Genomic DNA, 16,085 nt, shown 5'->3' with positions numbered 1-16,085 from the left:
AACAAAATGCAATAGAAGAAAAGACTTTAAAAAGACTCCATTTTGGAAAAGAGAATGGTTTTTAAAAATTATATAGGATTATTGCATTATGTCAGAGGAAGTTTTTATTTTGTTTTGCTTGCTGTTTTTATTGAGATATAATTGACATACAATACTATATTAATTTCAGGTGTGCAGTATAGTGATTCCTTATCTCTGTATATTGCAAAATGACCACCACAATAAGTCTAACACCAGTCACCATGCATAGTTATAAAATTTTCTTCATATGCTGAGAACTTTCAAGATCTACTCTCTTACCAACTTTCAAATATGCAGTACAGTGTTATTAACTATGGTTATCATCCTCTATGGTACATCCCTGTGACTTATTTATTTTATAATTGGAAGCTTGTACCTTTTAAACCCCTTCACAGATTTTGTCCCCCTTCCTCCTGCTTCTGGCAACCACCAGTCCGTTCTCTATGTTTATGAGCTTCGTTTTGTTTGAAGGACGAGATTTCCTCTTTTTTTATGGCTGAATTGGGCAGGTCCTCTGCCCAATTTTAAATGAGAAGTTTTTTTGCTATTGATCTCATACATTGAGATCTCATACATAAGTGAGATCAACAGTGTTTGTCTTTCCCTGTCTGACTTATTTCACTTAGGTTAATGCCATCAGGGTCCATCCATATTGTCACAGACGGACGAGATTTCCTTCTTTTTTATGGCTGAATAATGTTCCACTGTCCATATATACATCACATTTTCTTTATCAATTCATCCGACAGTGGACACTTAGATTGTTTCCGTATCTCGACTGTTATAAATAATGTTGCAGTGAATATAGGCGTGTGTGTGTCTTTTTTAGTCGGCGTTTTCATTTTATCTGGATAAATACCCAGAAGAAGAATTACTGGATCATATGGTTAGTTCTATTTTTAACTTTTTGAGAAAACTCCATGTTGTTTTTCATTGCTCCAATTTATACTCCCACCAGCAACTCACAAGGTTGCCTTTTCTCCGCAACCTGGCCAACACTTGTTATTGCTTGTGTTTTTGAGAATAGCCGCACTAACAAGTGTGAGGTGGTATCTCACTGCTGTTATGATTTGGATTTCCCTGATTAGTACTGCCAGTTGGCCATGTGTATGTCTTCTTTGAAAAAATGCCCATTCAGGTCCTCTGCCCAATTTTAAATGAGAAATTTTTTTGCTATTGAGTTGTATGAATTTTTTTTATATTTTGGACATTAACCACTTGTCAGCTATATGATTTGCAAATATTTTCTCCCACTTAGGAGGTTGCCTTTTTATTTTGCTGCTAGTTTCCTTTGCTGTGCAGAAAACTTTTAGCTTGTTATAGTCCCATTTGCTTATTGTTGCTTTTGTTGCATTTGCCTTTGGTCTCAAATACAAAAAAAATCATTGCCAAGACCAATGTCACGGAGCTTACCATCTATGTTTTCTTCAAGGAGTTTTATGGTTTCTGGTCTTACATTCAAATATTTAATCCATTTTTATTTGATTTTTGTGTACAATATCAGATAGTGGTCTAGTTTCATTCTTTTTCATGTGGCTGTCCGGTTTTCCCTGCACCATTTATTAAAGAGACTGTCCTATTCCCATTGTATATTCTTGGCTCCTTTGTCACAGAAGGACATTTTAATTTGAAAATGCATGTGCTAGAGAAAGAATGTGGATTGACACTGGATAACCCAAAGTCTCTGAGAGACCTCTGTTGGTTGTATTTTGGTTTTGTTTTGGTTTTTTTGTTTTTTAAAGATTTTATTTATTTGACAGAGAGAGAACAAGAGAAGGAACACAAGCAGAGGGAGTAGGAGAGGGAGAAGCAGGCTTCCCTCTGACCAGGGAGCCAGATGTGGGGCTCAATCCCAGGACTCTGGGATCATGACCTGAGAGGAAGGCAGATGCTTAACGACTGAGCCACCCAGGGGCCCCTACTGATTTTTTTTTTTTTCCTACTGATCTTTTTAACCACTATTTTTTATTTATATTCTCTGCATATTATCAAGTAATTAAACTCCTATTCAAACTTATCTATTGATAAATTCACTGGTATATACTGAGCACCAGTTAAATAGTTGACACTGCAAGGCAATTAAATGTATTTACATTTCTATTAAATATGGAAGAGGAAATGTAAGATTACTGCTAATTTTCATGAGTCCATGGACTAAGACTTGGGCAAGGAAATAAGACTAATCTGTATGAAATCAATTTGGGTATAAATTTTAATAATATAAATATCTACCAATAACTTTTATTCAGCCAACATTATAAATATCCCAGCCATCATTAGAAAGAGCGCAGGCTTTGGAGTCAGACGAGTTGGGTTTCAGAATGACTCTGCCATTTTTTAGCTGTGTGACCTCACCTGTCTGAGCCCCATCTATAAGACAGAAATACAAGAGTAAGAACACCTCATGGGGCCACTATGAGAAATGAAACAGTTGTGAGAGAACACCTAGCAACTAGAACGTAGTAGTTCTTATCATTGCTATTGTTTGTATTACTTTGGAGTATATAAAAATACATTTATATTTCCATGACTTAAAAAATAATAGATTAAAAAGGTTTTTTTTTTTTAATTTCTCCTGAATTTGAATGATGACCTACTCCAACTTTGATGTTTCTTAATTTCTTAACTAGGAATCCATTAACATGAAGAAACTCAGGACTTAGGAATGAGAAAAGTGTTCCAAACACATTCAGTTCTCAAATATTCCATGTATGATATCTGGGAGTTTTGCTTTATCACAGTAAACTAACTACAAAGCATATTTAATCTGGTATAAATCTGCACTGTTTATGTAATGTGAATGATGGATACATGATACATGAGCTGTAACGCAGAGCTACAATGTGACCCATATCTTTTGGGAGTTTTTCTTCTTCTTTGACATTTCATGGTCCTGTGAAAATCCCATTATCTGGTTCAGATTGAAAGCAGTACTTCGAGAAGCCAGAAGATGGCACTAATTTCTAAGATTTACACATCTAAAAAGAATGTGCCGCTTTGGATTCTGATCATTTGCCATTTCTTCTGCTGATGGAAATAATGCTGCTCCATATTTTCATCAGTTTTCTTATCCTACTGTAAAATTCTGTTTGTTCTTAGCTTTTCTCTGACAATTAAAGAAGTGAGAATGGTAGAACTCTGTATCTACACAGAATGTTTGAATGATTTAGTATGAACAGGAATGGGCAATCAACCAAGGATATTTATTTCATGTTGATACCTGAGGGTGAATTGAATATTTTCGGTCCATTTGAATAGAGAGCTTGATTTTATTCATGTATTGAGTATTATCTTGAGTTCAGAAAGAATAGGTAAGTATGTTTTCTGTAAAAATCACCATCACTTATTACTGTTAATGACATCTTAGAAGAAACTTATTTTTCATTTTATGTTTTGTGGTGAGTGCTGTGTAAGACTGATGAGTCCAGACCTGTACCCCTGCAACACATAATACATTATATGTTAATAATAATAATTTTTAAAAGATATTTAGAGAAAAATAAATAAATAAATGAAAATCACATTTGTAGGTTACCACTTTTTTATTTCTAAATGTTAACACGGAATGGTGTGGAAGCATGCTGGACAAGGAACTTATTCAACAACAGAAATAGAAACAACAGGGGTGCCTGGGTGGCTCAGGGGGTTAAGCCGCTGCCTTCGGCTCAGGTCATGATCTCAGGGTCCTGGGATCCAGTCCCGCAGTGGGCTCTCTGCTCAGCAGGGAGCCTGCTTCCCTCTCTATCTCATTCTCTCTCTGCATGCCTCTCCATCTAATAAATAAAATCTAAAAAAAAAAAAGAAGAAGAAGAAATAGAAACAACAGTGGTCGTATAAATGGTTTTATACCCTAACTGCATTTATGCAGGATATTGAGCTAAATCTATTGCTGTCTTACTAAGAAGAATTTAAGAACAAAGAGAGAAGAAAGATGTTTACACCTCAAACCTACAAAAGACAGCTGGCGAGGCGAACAGTGGTCTTGTATTTTTCAAAATTCACCCATCTGCCTAAGGATATACGAATTTTTTTCCTGGCAGAGTTAAATGTATATTTCGAGGTAGTCTATGCTGCTAAACACCATGCTTGCAAAACTGGCATACCAAAGTCTTTCAAAATCAGCAGTTTCCAGGGGAAAATCCATCTACCATCTGCTTGCTTCATTAAAATACATAATAGAGGAGGAAAGAACTGAACTGCAATTTTACCAGCTCAGCGCTCCCTGGTGTCCAGTCGGCTAAGGTTATATACAGCAGCCTATATAGAAAACAGAATCCAAGTAAAAAAATCAACCAGTTTTATTTTGTTTCCTTCTTGTCTTTTCTATTTACATAAAAATAGAGCAAAGAGCTTTATTTTAGAAAAGTAGATTTGGACAAGACAGTCTATTCTGAAATAACTGTACATTTTGAAAAATTCTTTAATGAACTTAAGGCACTTTTCTCAAGTCCATATTGTAAAATTTTAAACAAGACTGTGAGGGAATCATACAGATATTTTGCCACGTAAAAACCAAAAATTTCTGTCAAAAACTATCAGCTGCCCCAAGAAACAGAGTGTTTTTATCTTATAAGTTCAGAAGAAACTATTATCAAATATTAAACATAAAACAATTTTAGAAGAAAAATCTTATGAAATTATAGTTATATTTATTCAACTTAGTCACAAAAAACAACTGATTTGTGAAGTTGGGGGTATCTTCCTTGATTTTCAGTATCACTATAGAATGTTATTTTAATTTTTGCCCATACTTGAAAATTAAGATTCTAATATCTTTGTAAACATCCAGAAATATCCTTATTCTTTAGAAGCAAAAAACTAGAAAAATGGGGGAAAAAATCAAACAAGTAATGGTTAGCATTGGTGATAGTAAAGTAATTCTTTTTCCCAACTTCATCCAACAGATCCAATTCTTTCTTTAGTGACATAAGAGCAGAACAATTAAGATATTAAATAAACAATAACCACAGAAAAATAACACATCAGTGTTACCATTTTTTCAACACTATGGTAAGCCCCTTATATGTATCCACTCAACTATTTGATAAAGATGTATCCCATACCCACTTGAGTCAAGGCACTGTTGTACACCCTGGAGTTGGTGAAAGACAGGTAAGTTCTCTGCACTGATGAGCCCTACAGTCTAAGGAATTGAGACAGTAAAAAAAAAAAAAAAAAAATGGTGAGAGAGAGAGAGAGAGTAAAAAATAAATATCATATTATGTAAATAGGCTGTAGTAAACTGAGGAGGTTAAATAAGTAGAGAATGATGGGGGTAGGAGGAATTAATAATTTTGTAGGGTGGTCAGAGAAGACCCCTGTGAAGAGAGGATACTTGTCCACAGTCTTGGAGAAGTGAGGGAGAGTATGTTTGAGCATTGGAACTAGAGAACCAGAAGTCCTGAACTGGGAGCATATTTGGTTTATTTAAGAAACACAAAGAAGTTAGCAAGGTTGGAGCAGAATGAGCAAGAAGAAAGGGGTATAAAATAAATTAGGAGAATAAGGATTTGAGTCTATCCTAAAGAGTTGTTTTTTGTTTTGTTTTGTTTTGTTTTGTTTCAAAATTCAAGGGAAAACACTAGAGGACTTTTAAATATGCAATTAATATTTAAAGAACACACTAGCTACAATACAAAAAAGAGACACCAAGGAGACAAAGGTGGCAAAAGAGACCAGTTAAGAAGCCAGTAGTAGTCCAGAGTAGAGAGAATAGCGCAGTAGACTTTGGTGGCATTGATGGAGGTGGTGAGAAGCTGTGAGATTCAGGAGATATTTTGAAAAGGAACAGAATTTTCCAACCAACTGGTTGATGTGGCAGAGAAAGAAACAATTTAGGTCGTGACTAGCTTTTGTTCTGAACAAAGACAGAGAAGGGACACCTGTGTGACTCAGTCGGTTAAGTGTATGCCTTCACCTCTGGTCATGATCCCAAAGTCTTGGGATAGAGCCCTGCATTGGGACATTGGGATCCCTGCTCAGCGGGGAGTTATCTTCCTCTCCCTCTCCCCCTGCTTGTGTGTTCTCTCTCTCTCTCTCTCTCTCTCTCTTTCTCTCAAGTAAATAAAACAAGAAAAAAGAGAGAGAAGACTGGGGGAGAGATTTGATTGGGAGGAGAGGTTATAAGGATATGAGAATAAAGAGTTCTGTCTTGTATATGGTCAGTTTGGGATTCTCATTGGTCATACAAATGTATGTCAAATATCCAGTAGGTAGTTGGATATAGGAATGTGGCGCTCTGAAAAGAAGTCAAGGATACAGACTCTTATTCAGGAGCCATCCTGCTGTAGGGGGTCCATACAAGGAGATAAGAGAGCGACGGCAGATGGAGACAACTGAAAGAAAAGGAGAATGAGAACAGCAGTTGCAGGCAGGAAGAATACTAGCAGAGAAGAATATCATGATGATAAGGGAAGAAACAATTTCCAGAGAAAGAAATAATCAACTGTCAACTGCTCCTGAGATTTTGAATAAGAAGAGAACAGAGAATTGGCATTGAATTTGAAAAGATGGTGGCCACTGGTGACCCTGACATCGGAAGATTTAATGGAAAGAGAGAAGATAAGCTGACTAGAATGAAATCAAGAGTGAATGGGTAATGAAAGAAGAAACAAAGAAACAAAGAAAGAAAGTCAACAGAGATACTCCTTTAGAACACTCTTACCAGAATGATAGGCGGAAAAACAAGAAGCAGCTAGAGAGGAATGTAGAGCTAAAGCAGAGGAAAGCAGTTTTTTTCAAATGGAGATATTTTAGCATAATTGGTGTTGAAGAGAATGATTCAGTAGAGAAGAAAAATTTGGTGTCTCCCCCAAGGAAGTGGGACAGGATTGCGGAGATGGTGCCGTTAAGTAAATGAAGGGTGGATCTGATACCCAGGCAGAGTCAGCCTGGTAACCAGAGGAAAGGCAGAACATCGGAATCAAAATTCAAGCTCTGAAGCAAGGAGGAGCCGATGGCAGAAGGATGGGGTAGTTCTCTGTTCTTAGTTTATTTTCTTCTATGAAATAAGAAGCAAGAACATTCATTGAGAAATGATGAATGTTAGGTGTTAGAGGGGGAAAGAAGAGGCATAAATTAGTTGCCTTTGTGACTTGACTGGTAAAATGAAGTGAGATTGCAGAGTTTGTGCAAGAGGCTTGTCCACTTGAAATGTGAGGTTAGCTCTGATGTGTTTCCTTCAGCCACATACTTTTCTCATTCTTCACACAAAGTTGGATATTCTTACTATCCTCATCTTACACTGGAAGAAACTCAAACAGAGAAGCTCACCTCACCCAAATTTACATAGAAAGTGAAGAAATCCAAAATGGATTCTGAGCTGGAGGCGTCCAGGGGCCTCTCCTCAATCACCAGGACGTGTAACACCTTATAATGCCATACGTCACGACCAGCCAGTGGGCTTCAGGAGGCATCACTGATTGCAGCGTTGAAAGGAAGGTGTTCTGCAGTCTGAGCTCTTCTATATGTCTTCTTCCCACATCCCAGGAGCTCATCTTGGTCGTTTCTGTGCAAAAATGTCAACAATTCAGGTGAGAGGACTAAACAGAGCGTATTTTTAAAATTAAAAAGTACAGTTACATTTAAAACATTCACAGACTGTTTCTCTGTCCTGATGGGGAATAAGAAAATTTTGCCATAGTAAATGTTCTAGAAGACAAAAGTTTATACCCTTTTTGTGGTAGTTTTTGCTAAGCTGTATCCGGAGAGCGTAATGTGATGTGTTATGCAAAGATTCCATGTTAAGCCTGCAACCAAGCACTATATTGCAGAAAAGATTATAACGTTCTCCTATCATTGAAGGTTTGTAGAATTTTTAATGACCCTAGATGATGCTGAGATACATAAGGCTTTCTGACTGCCTGAAATGTTCCCAGACTTCTGTTAGTGATTTTGCTCCCTTCTTCCACACACTAAATAATTAATATTTAGTTCAACTCCCAGCATGCTCCTTCCTTCCTCATGGTTCCTTTCTACTGCTGTAACTTTAAAAGTACTAAAGAAAAAAATGCAGACGTTCACATACGGAAACCATGAGGCAACTAGGGATTACAAAAGAAAAAAAATTTTCACTTAATAGCCCTAAAATATTCCCATTACAATCTGTTCAATCTACTGATTTGATGACGACTGACGCTTCTAGAAGTCTGATCTGGGAATTTGTGTAACAGAGTAATCAAATTAACCAAATGTTGCCTGGTTGAAGATCATAAAGGGCTTACTTTCAAGAACTGGAAAGAAACATTTGTAAGGCTGAAAATCCTCTTTCTGGAATCTGGGTCCCGGCACGTTCTCCTGCCTGATCCAGCAGGATGGAGATCACGTAGGTGAGGACACAGGAGCCTCTTCATACTGGGATGGACATCCTTTGACCCCTTCTCCTGATTCCCATTCTTCCCCTTAGAAACCCTATCTTTTCACAGGCTCAGAATTACCGAAAGACAAAGCCCCTTGAAGTAAATCACAACTAAGGATTTAGAGAAATCACTTAGATACAGATGGTTCTCTCTGCAGTGTTGGTTAGTAGAATATCAGCTGCTGTGTAATTTTGTTTCTTAGTAGCCACATTTTTAAAAATAAAGAGACAGGTGAAATTTATTTTAATAAGATATTTTATTTGACTCAATATTTAATGCATATAAAATATTATTAACAAGATATTTTACATTCTTGGGACACCTGGGTAGTGCAGCCAGGTATCAAACTCACGGTTTTGGTTTAGGTCATGATCTCAGGGTCAGTGAGGTCGAGCCCCACATCAGGTTCCAGCTCAGCACAGAATCTGCTTGAGACTCTCTCTCCCCCTCTGCCCCTCCCCATGGCACATGCGTGTTCTCACTGTCTCTCTCTCAAATAAATCTTCTTTTAAAAACAGATATTTTACATTCTTTCCTCTGTACAAAGCCCTCTTAGTTAGCCTAGACATAAGTCAAGTACTCAAGAGCCACATGTGGTTTCTGCATTGTTCAACAGTATAGCATTAGACTAAGAAATACAGAGTGTGACAGATCCTTTCCTGTGCACACGATTATCCTCAGTCTTCAGTGTACATTGTACTTCTTTTCAGTAGTTTGAAATTGTCTCATAAACTTATTCTGATTGGATACTAGAACTGATAACACATTTCTGTCCACTATTTATATAAGTATCACACCATTATCTTTTTTCATGACTGACCTATAAATTTCCTCACATTTACAATTCAGTGTAAGCTTAGCTAACTATTGGATTTCTTGGTATCATCAAAGTCCTTGTTCCCTTTTTTTTTTTTTTAAGATTTTTTTTAACTTATTTATTGGCAGAAATCACAAGTAGGCAGAGAGGCAGGCAGAGAGAGAGGAGGGGAAGCAGGCTCCCCACTGAGCAGAGAGCCCAATGCCGGGCTCGATCCCAGGACCCTGGGATCATGACCTGAGTCGAAGGCAGAGGCTTTAACCCACTGAGCCACCCAAGCGCCCCAAAGTCCTCATTTTCATTCTTCATTCAAACCAAACTTTGGTCCTCTAGCTCTTTCCAAATAATCCTGCCTTCACATTTCATCCCTAGGGTGATATTTCTAAAAGGCAACTCAAAGATTACGGAAAAAATGTCAAGGCCTTCATAATTCGACCCCTGTCTGACTACCTCATTACATTTCCTTGTACTTTTCCTTTTAATACTTCATTTTAAAATTGGCATACCCCATGAGTTCCTTGAGTATGACATGCTGTTTGGGCCTCCTCACCTGAAAACATGCTATTCTTTCAACCTGAAATGATCTTTCCTTTTTATCTGCCAGGTGAATTGCTGCTCATCAGCTTCCAACTCAACTTTCCATCCAGTTCATTTGGATCAGTTGGTTGACCACACACTAGTTCCTTGAGGGCTGGGATGGTGCTCTGTTATCTGTGTCACCAGCATCCAGCACAGCGTCTGACAGTGAAATACGGACAAGGTGTATAGGTTTTGATCTAACCCGAATGTAGTACTAAACTTTTAGGTAGACCCAACTGTAAATTATTATAAGGAATATATATTATTTAAAAAGTCATCCCCCCCCCAAAAAAAAAATCCTCTATTTTAACATTAAATTTAGTTGAATTCTATTGTTTTAACGGCAACACCAAACACTGTCAGTTTTTTATTTTCTTTCAATTCCAGTACATTTCATTTCCTTCAACTATCCTATCTATGAGGCCACAGCTAGTGAAATCCCTGATAGAAAGAGCCTCGCCTATTGTCTCTGGAACACAGACCATAAATCACTTCATTAGATTAAAATAAATAAATAAATGTAAGAGGTGGTATGTCTCAAAATCATGCTGAGATGCTGGTGAGTTTTCAGAAAAAGAATACTTATTCTAGGCCATACATCCCAAGGAATAAACTGGTAAGATTTTAACAAAATCTTATTCTGCTGATTCCACACAGTTACCCTACTTCAACAGTTACACAAAGCAAACAGAAATAAAAGCCTCTGAGAAGTAGAATCACTTTTCCCAGGATAGTACAATTATTTGCTGTATAAACAATTATAACCAGACATAACAAGCTCTTTTGTTTCAAGCATTAGGTACCAGAGTGAGGATATTTCTTAAGGCTTACAAAAATTCTAGTTTTACAACTTCCTAGGAGAGGCAACCTCTCTAGAGAAGAGAACAATGAAGGGTAGTCAAAACAAGCTCTTCTTCCCTCTGTCAAGCTATCTCAAACTAATAAGAATAGATCCTGGGAACATCTTTTAATCTGGGAATACCATCCCTAACAGACAGGGATAGCGATCAACATCCCCCTTCCTGTTTCCTGTGCTCCTCTCGGGTTGGGGGAAATAGAAGCCGGTTGGGACTATTTACAAACAGAGCAGAGCAATCAAAGAGAAAAGTTGGAAACAAGATTAGAGGCAGGACAGAAAGCCCAGCTGGCTAACGGTACCCCTCAATTAAATTGTTTTGTCCACCATGGCTCTTGAACTTCGTTTTTTAACCATTTCCTGTTTCTACTAAATCTCCCTGCAGTTTCATTCCCATGAAACCCATGCGTTCGTTTTTTTAACAAGCATTGTAACAGAGCAAAAATAAACTTTTTTTAAAAAGATTTTATTTATTGGGGCGCCTGGGTGGCTCAGTGGGTTAAAGCCTCTGCCTTCGGCTCAGGTCATGATCCCAGGGTTCTGGGATTGAGTCCCACATTGGGCTCTCTGCTCAGTAGGGAGCCTGCTTCCTCCTCTCTCTCTCTCTGCCTGTGTCTCTGCCTACTTGTGATCTCTGTCTGCCAAATAAATAAATAAAATCTTTAAAAAAAAGACTTTGGTATTAAAAAATATATATATATATATATATTATTTATTTATTTGACAGAGAGAGAGACAGTGAAAGCAGGAACACAAGCAGAGGGAGTAGGAGAGGGAGCAGCAGGCTTCCTGCTGAGCAGGGAGCCCTGTGTGGGACTCCATCCCAGAACCCCAGGTCAAGAGCAGAAGGCAGATATCTAACTGAAGGAGCCACCCAGGCGCCCCTACACATGTTTTGTTTTGTTTTTTTTAAACAAAGATTTCGGTAAGGACCTACTTAGCAAGAGGCTTTCATTAAAGTTAAACTGTCCCTGCTCCCCTTCCCCCAGGGGATTCACTTAAAAATAAGTCCCAGAAACCAGCTCCAGGTAACAAAGCCCAGATACAGGGTGGGTCAGGCCAGGTGGAGACATCCGATCAGTGGGGGGATGCATACTGTCTCCCGGGTTACCAAGGAGTATGGGCCCTGCCCTTTGGGAGCCTTTTGGGCGCCAATTCCAACCAAGGTGATAGGCTGGTTCAAATGTCTACTAGGGTAAATTGTAACTCAATTGGTCACCTAGTATCACTGTGGCGTTTCCTGTGTGTTACAATCTCATTGGTCACCTGTGCGTGGCCAGGCCCAAACGCATGGCCTTTGCCCTTAAAAGCTAGACTGTGAAACAGAGAAGGGTCGCCCTCTCTTGTAAGAGGTGCGGCCCCAAACTTTCGGTTAGATTCTTGATGCTTGGCACGAAATAAAGCTTTGCTTGACCTTCGGTCTATATCAGTCTCGCTCCTTTAATCACGGACCCATTATTGGGGAATAACAATTTCTACCTAAAAAAATGTTCTGGTCATTGATGACAGTGATTGATGACAGACATTGATGACAATACGATGGAAACTGATCTGTTGCCTGCCCACGTCTTGGCCTTCCCACACCGACCTATGACTTTGACTTTTCCAAAATCACAGGATTTGAAAAGCCCAATTTCAAGCTGCAAGATTCTCTCTAAGTCATGGCCAGTGCTCAGATGCCAATCACCTTTACAAAGCACCTGGGCAAATACTTTGACCACCAATGATTTTTTTTTTAAGATTTTTATTTATTTATTTGACAGAGAGAGATCACAAGTAGGCAGAGAGGCAGGCAGAGAGAGAGAGAGGAGGAAGCAGGCTCCCTGCTGAGCAGAGAGCCCGATGCAGGACCTGATCCAGGACCCTGAGATCATGACCTGAGCCGAAGGCAGCGGTTTAACCCACTGAGCCACCCAGGTGCCCACCAATGATCTTTTTTATTTTGAAAATTACTCTTCAAAATATAGGGTTTTGCGGGGTGCCTGGGTGGCTCAGTGGGTTAAAGCCTCTGCCTTCAGCTCAGGTCATGATCCCAGGGTCCGGGGATCGAGCCCCGCATCAGGCTCTCTGCTCAGCAGGGAGCCTGCTTCCTCCTCTCTCTCTGCCTGCTTCTCTGTGATCTCCATCTGTCAAATAAATAAATAAAATCTTTAAAAATATATATATAGTGTTTTGTTTTTTAAGTCAGTTCTTTCTTATGTAGAAAGGGTGTGCGAGTGAAAGTTTTATATGCAGGCTCTCAAAACACTGAACTTCCTTTGTTCCGGTTTTGAAACTCCCCATTGACTCACTCAGTTGCTCAATGCTGATGGGCACTTAAGTCTAATTAACGTGATAGTAAACAGACTCCCCGGCCAGATGCATCAGCAAAACATAGCCCTCCTTTTACAAGGACATGTTCAGGTTTATTTTAACTATTGGTTTGGGTTTTTCCACAGCTGCTGCTATTTCTCGGCCCAGGTTCAGGGGCACAGACGCCTTCGGATACACGTCATTTCTGGCTTATTCACGGATCCCAGACATCAGCCTCGGTTATGAATTCCACTTGAAGTTTCAGCTAGCAAATAATCACTCGGCACTGCAAAGTAACTTAATATTTTTCACTGGACAGAAGGGCCATGGTAAGATTAATTGACCCCTCTAGGATTGGCTTAGCTCCTTTAAGAATACTTTAGAAATTCTTCAGGGTTCCTCTCATTAACTGTGGATAAAGGAGACATTTGCCTGCAAACAGCCTCCTCCTGTTTTCTGCCTCGAGCGTGGTCCTTGTAGTCCAAGGTGTTTAGACATTCCCTGCCTTTTCCAAAGCCTGTTCACACCAGGGCTGCTGCTTATCAGCAAGGGCAAGAATGCCAGCAGGCAATCGTGAGGACAGAGAAGGTGAACGTACGTCACATGAGAGATGAGCTTATTGACTCGTCCTTTCCCCTGTTTCTTTCTGTTTCCATATATAAGGAGAGAAGGGAAATTCTCAGAAGGGACACCATTTCACCATGTGTTGTGAAATGGGAATGGTTGCCCTCAAAGGAAACTATTCCAGATTTAAGAAGTAACTAATTAAGAAAGTTCTCAGCCTGTAATGAAGTCCTCCAATGCCCTAGAATTGGTGGGAAATGAACATGCAAGTTAAATTTGTCTAAGTAGAAACCAGTTGTGCTTGTGTGGAATCAAGGAAAAGTGCGTATATTTAATTCCTGAGTCAGCAGGACCTACTTTCTACTGAGTTAAACAATTAATCACCTTTCTCTGAGTTCAGTATTCTCATCTGTGAAATCAACATGGTACACCAGAAAGGAACCTTTCTCTCAACCATCAAGGATTCTCTCGTACTAGGGTAAATAACATGTTCTCTTCTTTTTGACTGGTTCAGTGCCGGCCTCTAATTATGAACACGGGCTTCTGAATTAACACGTGTCTGAAAGGAGCCCACAGCCCAAGTGCAGGGTAGTGTGTCAGCCTCCGACCACTTCTGGGAGGATGGGGGAGGGGAGCCCTTCACGTGAACTGTGAAAGTCCACCTCCAAAGTCCATTCGAATCTCCGCCCCATCTCTCCTGCCAGAGCCTGCTTGACCTCCTCCAACCTGATTTCCCTCTTGCTTTTGCTGCCTGCAGATCCTTCTCCGATTACAGCAAGTTACTTTTTTAAAAACCTTGCTGAAAACCCACCTGTGCCTTTCTACTCTACTTGGAATGCAGTCTAGACCTCCCCACCGTGTCCTCTCTGGGGGCCTTCAGGATCAGGCCCCTAGCTCCGTCTCCAACCTCCCTCCGTCTCTGGGCTCCTCTCCTACACATCTTCTTCCAGTGCCTTAACCACCCAGCGCTTGCCTGTCGCACGCAGAGGCTTTGTGCGGCTTATTTCCTCTGCCGTGACAAGAGACGGCTGCCAGAGGGGTCGAGAGCAGGCTGTGGGGCCCAAACATGTAGACTCGGATCCAGTCTCCACCACCTACAGACTGTGTGTTAAGTTACTTAATGTCTCTGTGCCTCAGTTTCCTCCCTTGTCAGATGGTTTAATATCGGTACATGCTCTAATGGAGTTGTGAGGATTAAGGTAGTCAAGACAGGAAGACACCTGAAACTGAGAACGGGACTCAGATTGTCTCAGGGAGGCCGTCCCCAGCCACCGTCACAAAAGTAGATGCTATCCCACTGCACTCATTCTCTGCCCCAGCTTCTTATTTATTTTCTTCAAAGCCTACCCCTCAATTTATTTTTTAGATAGTTTATTGTTGACTGTCTCCACTGCTCGAATGGGAGTTTTATGTGGACAGAGACCAAGCCAGTGGTCTTTGACTTTATAAACCTACACGGAGCACGCTTGCCTGACCCACAGTCAGCACTGAGTAATGAATACGAGAACCACCCTAAAAACAGATAATGGTGTGATGTGTAAGACAGCAGCTCAGCTGCGCAAGGTTTTAAAAAGTAGCCATTCTTGGGGCTTTCCAGTCCAGACGCCGTCCTCTCCATCAGGATTTCCCAGTGGCCACTCCCCTCCCGCCCCTTCCGGCGGTCTCCCCGCCTCCGAGCCTTGAGAACCTGCCCGGCACATAGAGCACAGACCCTTGATCACAAACTGGGGTTTGCTAAACTTCTCTCCTTCGTAAAGACGGTGTCCCAGGTATCACTACATTGCCAAGAAGCCTCTCGGATGGTTTTAATAAATACCTATTGAGTGACTGCCAGAAGTCCGGGAGGAAGAAAGGGAGGGAAGACAGAATTTTTACCCCTGCATCATATGTTGATCGATTATATCCTTTTAATTAGCACCCCCTCCCCACACACACTCAAAAAAAAAAAAAAGAGCGTTGAAGACCTTGGCTCTGTCTTGTTTTAAAACAAATCTTCTAAATTCTGAAAGATTGAGAAGAAGAACCCAAGGAAAGGACAAACACTTGGCCCACAAAAACGCTGCCACTGAGTAACTCTTCATTATTCTTCTATGAAGAGTCCTTCAAAATTCTCAAAAACAAACAGGTGAAAAGTGAAGCTTTAGCCACAGCATTTGTAAATTGTGGAATCTTTCTTGTGACATTTTTTTGGTCTTCTCTAGTCATCTGCTTTATAGGAGCTGAAAGCGCATGCTGCACTGCATTTTTAGGTATATACGATGGCTAAATAAAGGCTAGATTACAGTAGATGAGTTGTGGAGCTCTGTTGTCCAGAGTGAAAATGAAAAATCTGAACCATGCAGTTCCACATTCGACCACGTGAGGGAGCAAGAACACCAGTTTAAGAGTGCAAGTAGCGCCAGAGCTTTTTAAGGCAGTGTTCGCTAAGAAGGACCTCTTCACGCCTGTGTCAGAATCACATGAGGGTGCTTGTTAAGATACTAATTCCCAAACCACGGGGTGGGAGGAGGGTGGCCACGTGTCTCACGTGACTTGCGATGGTAACCTGACTAATCCTATGCCCGTGTTTCTGCAGTCATTCTTGGCATTTCCTTTATTA

At 40.1% G+C, this 16,085-nt stretch overlaps 1 protein-coding gene across 1 annotated transcript in view; it reads left to right on the top strand.

Annotated features, from left to right (window-relative positions):
- EYS (eyes shut homolog) overlaps nucleotides 1-16,085 on the top strand; it is a 1,637,266-nt gene that overhangs the window by 1,556,069 nt on the left and 65,112 nt on the right. The window contains 1 exon segment of the mRNA XM_032341352.1: nucleotides 13,069-13,251. Within this exon segment, the coding sequence (XP_032197243.1) occupies nucleotides 13,069-13,251 (183 nt within the window).

The sequence above is a fragment of the Mustela erminea genome, chromosome 4 (assembly GCF_009829155.1).
Source record: "Mustela erminea isolate mMusErm1 chromosome 4, mMusErm1.Pri, whole genome shotgun sequence".
Classification (NCBI taxonomy): domain Eukaryota; kingdom Metazoa; phylum Chordata; class Mammalia; order Carnivora; family Mustelidae; genus Mustela; species Mustela erminea.
This window is presented reverse-complemented; position numbering and strand designations above follow the sequence as displayed.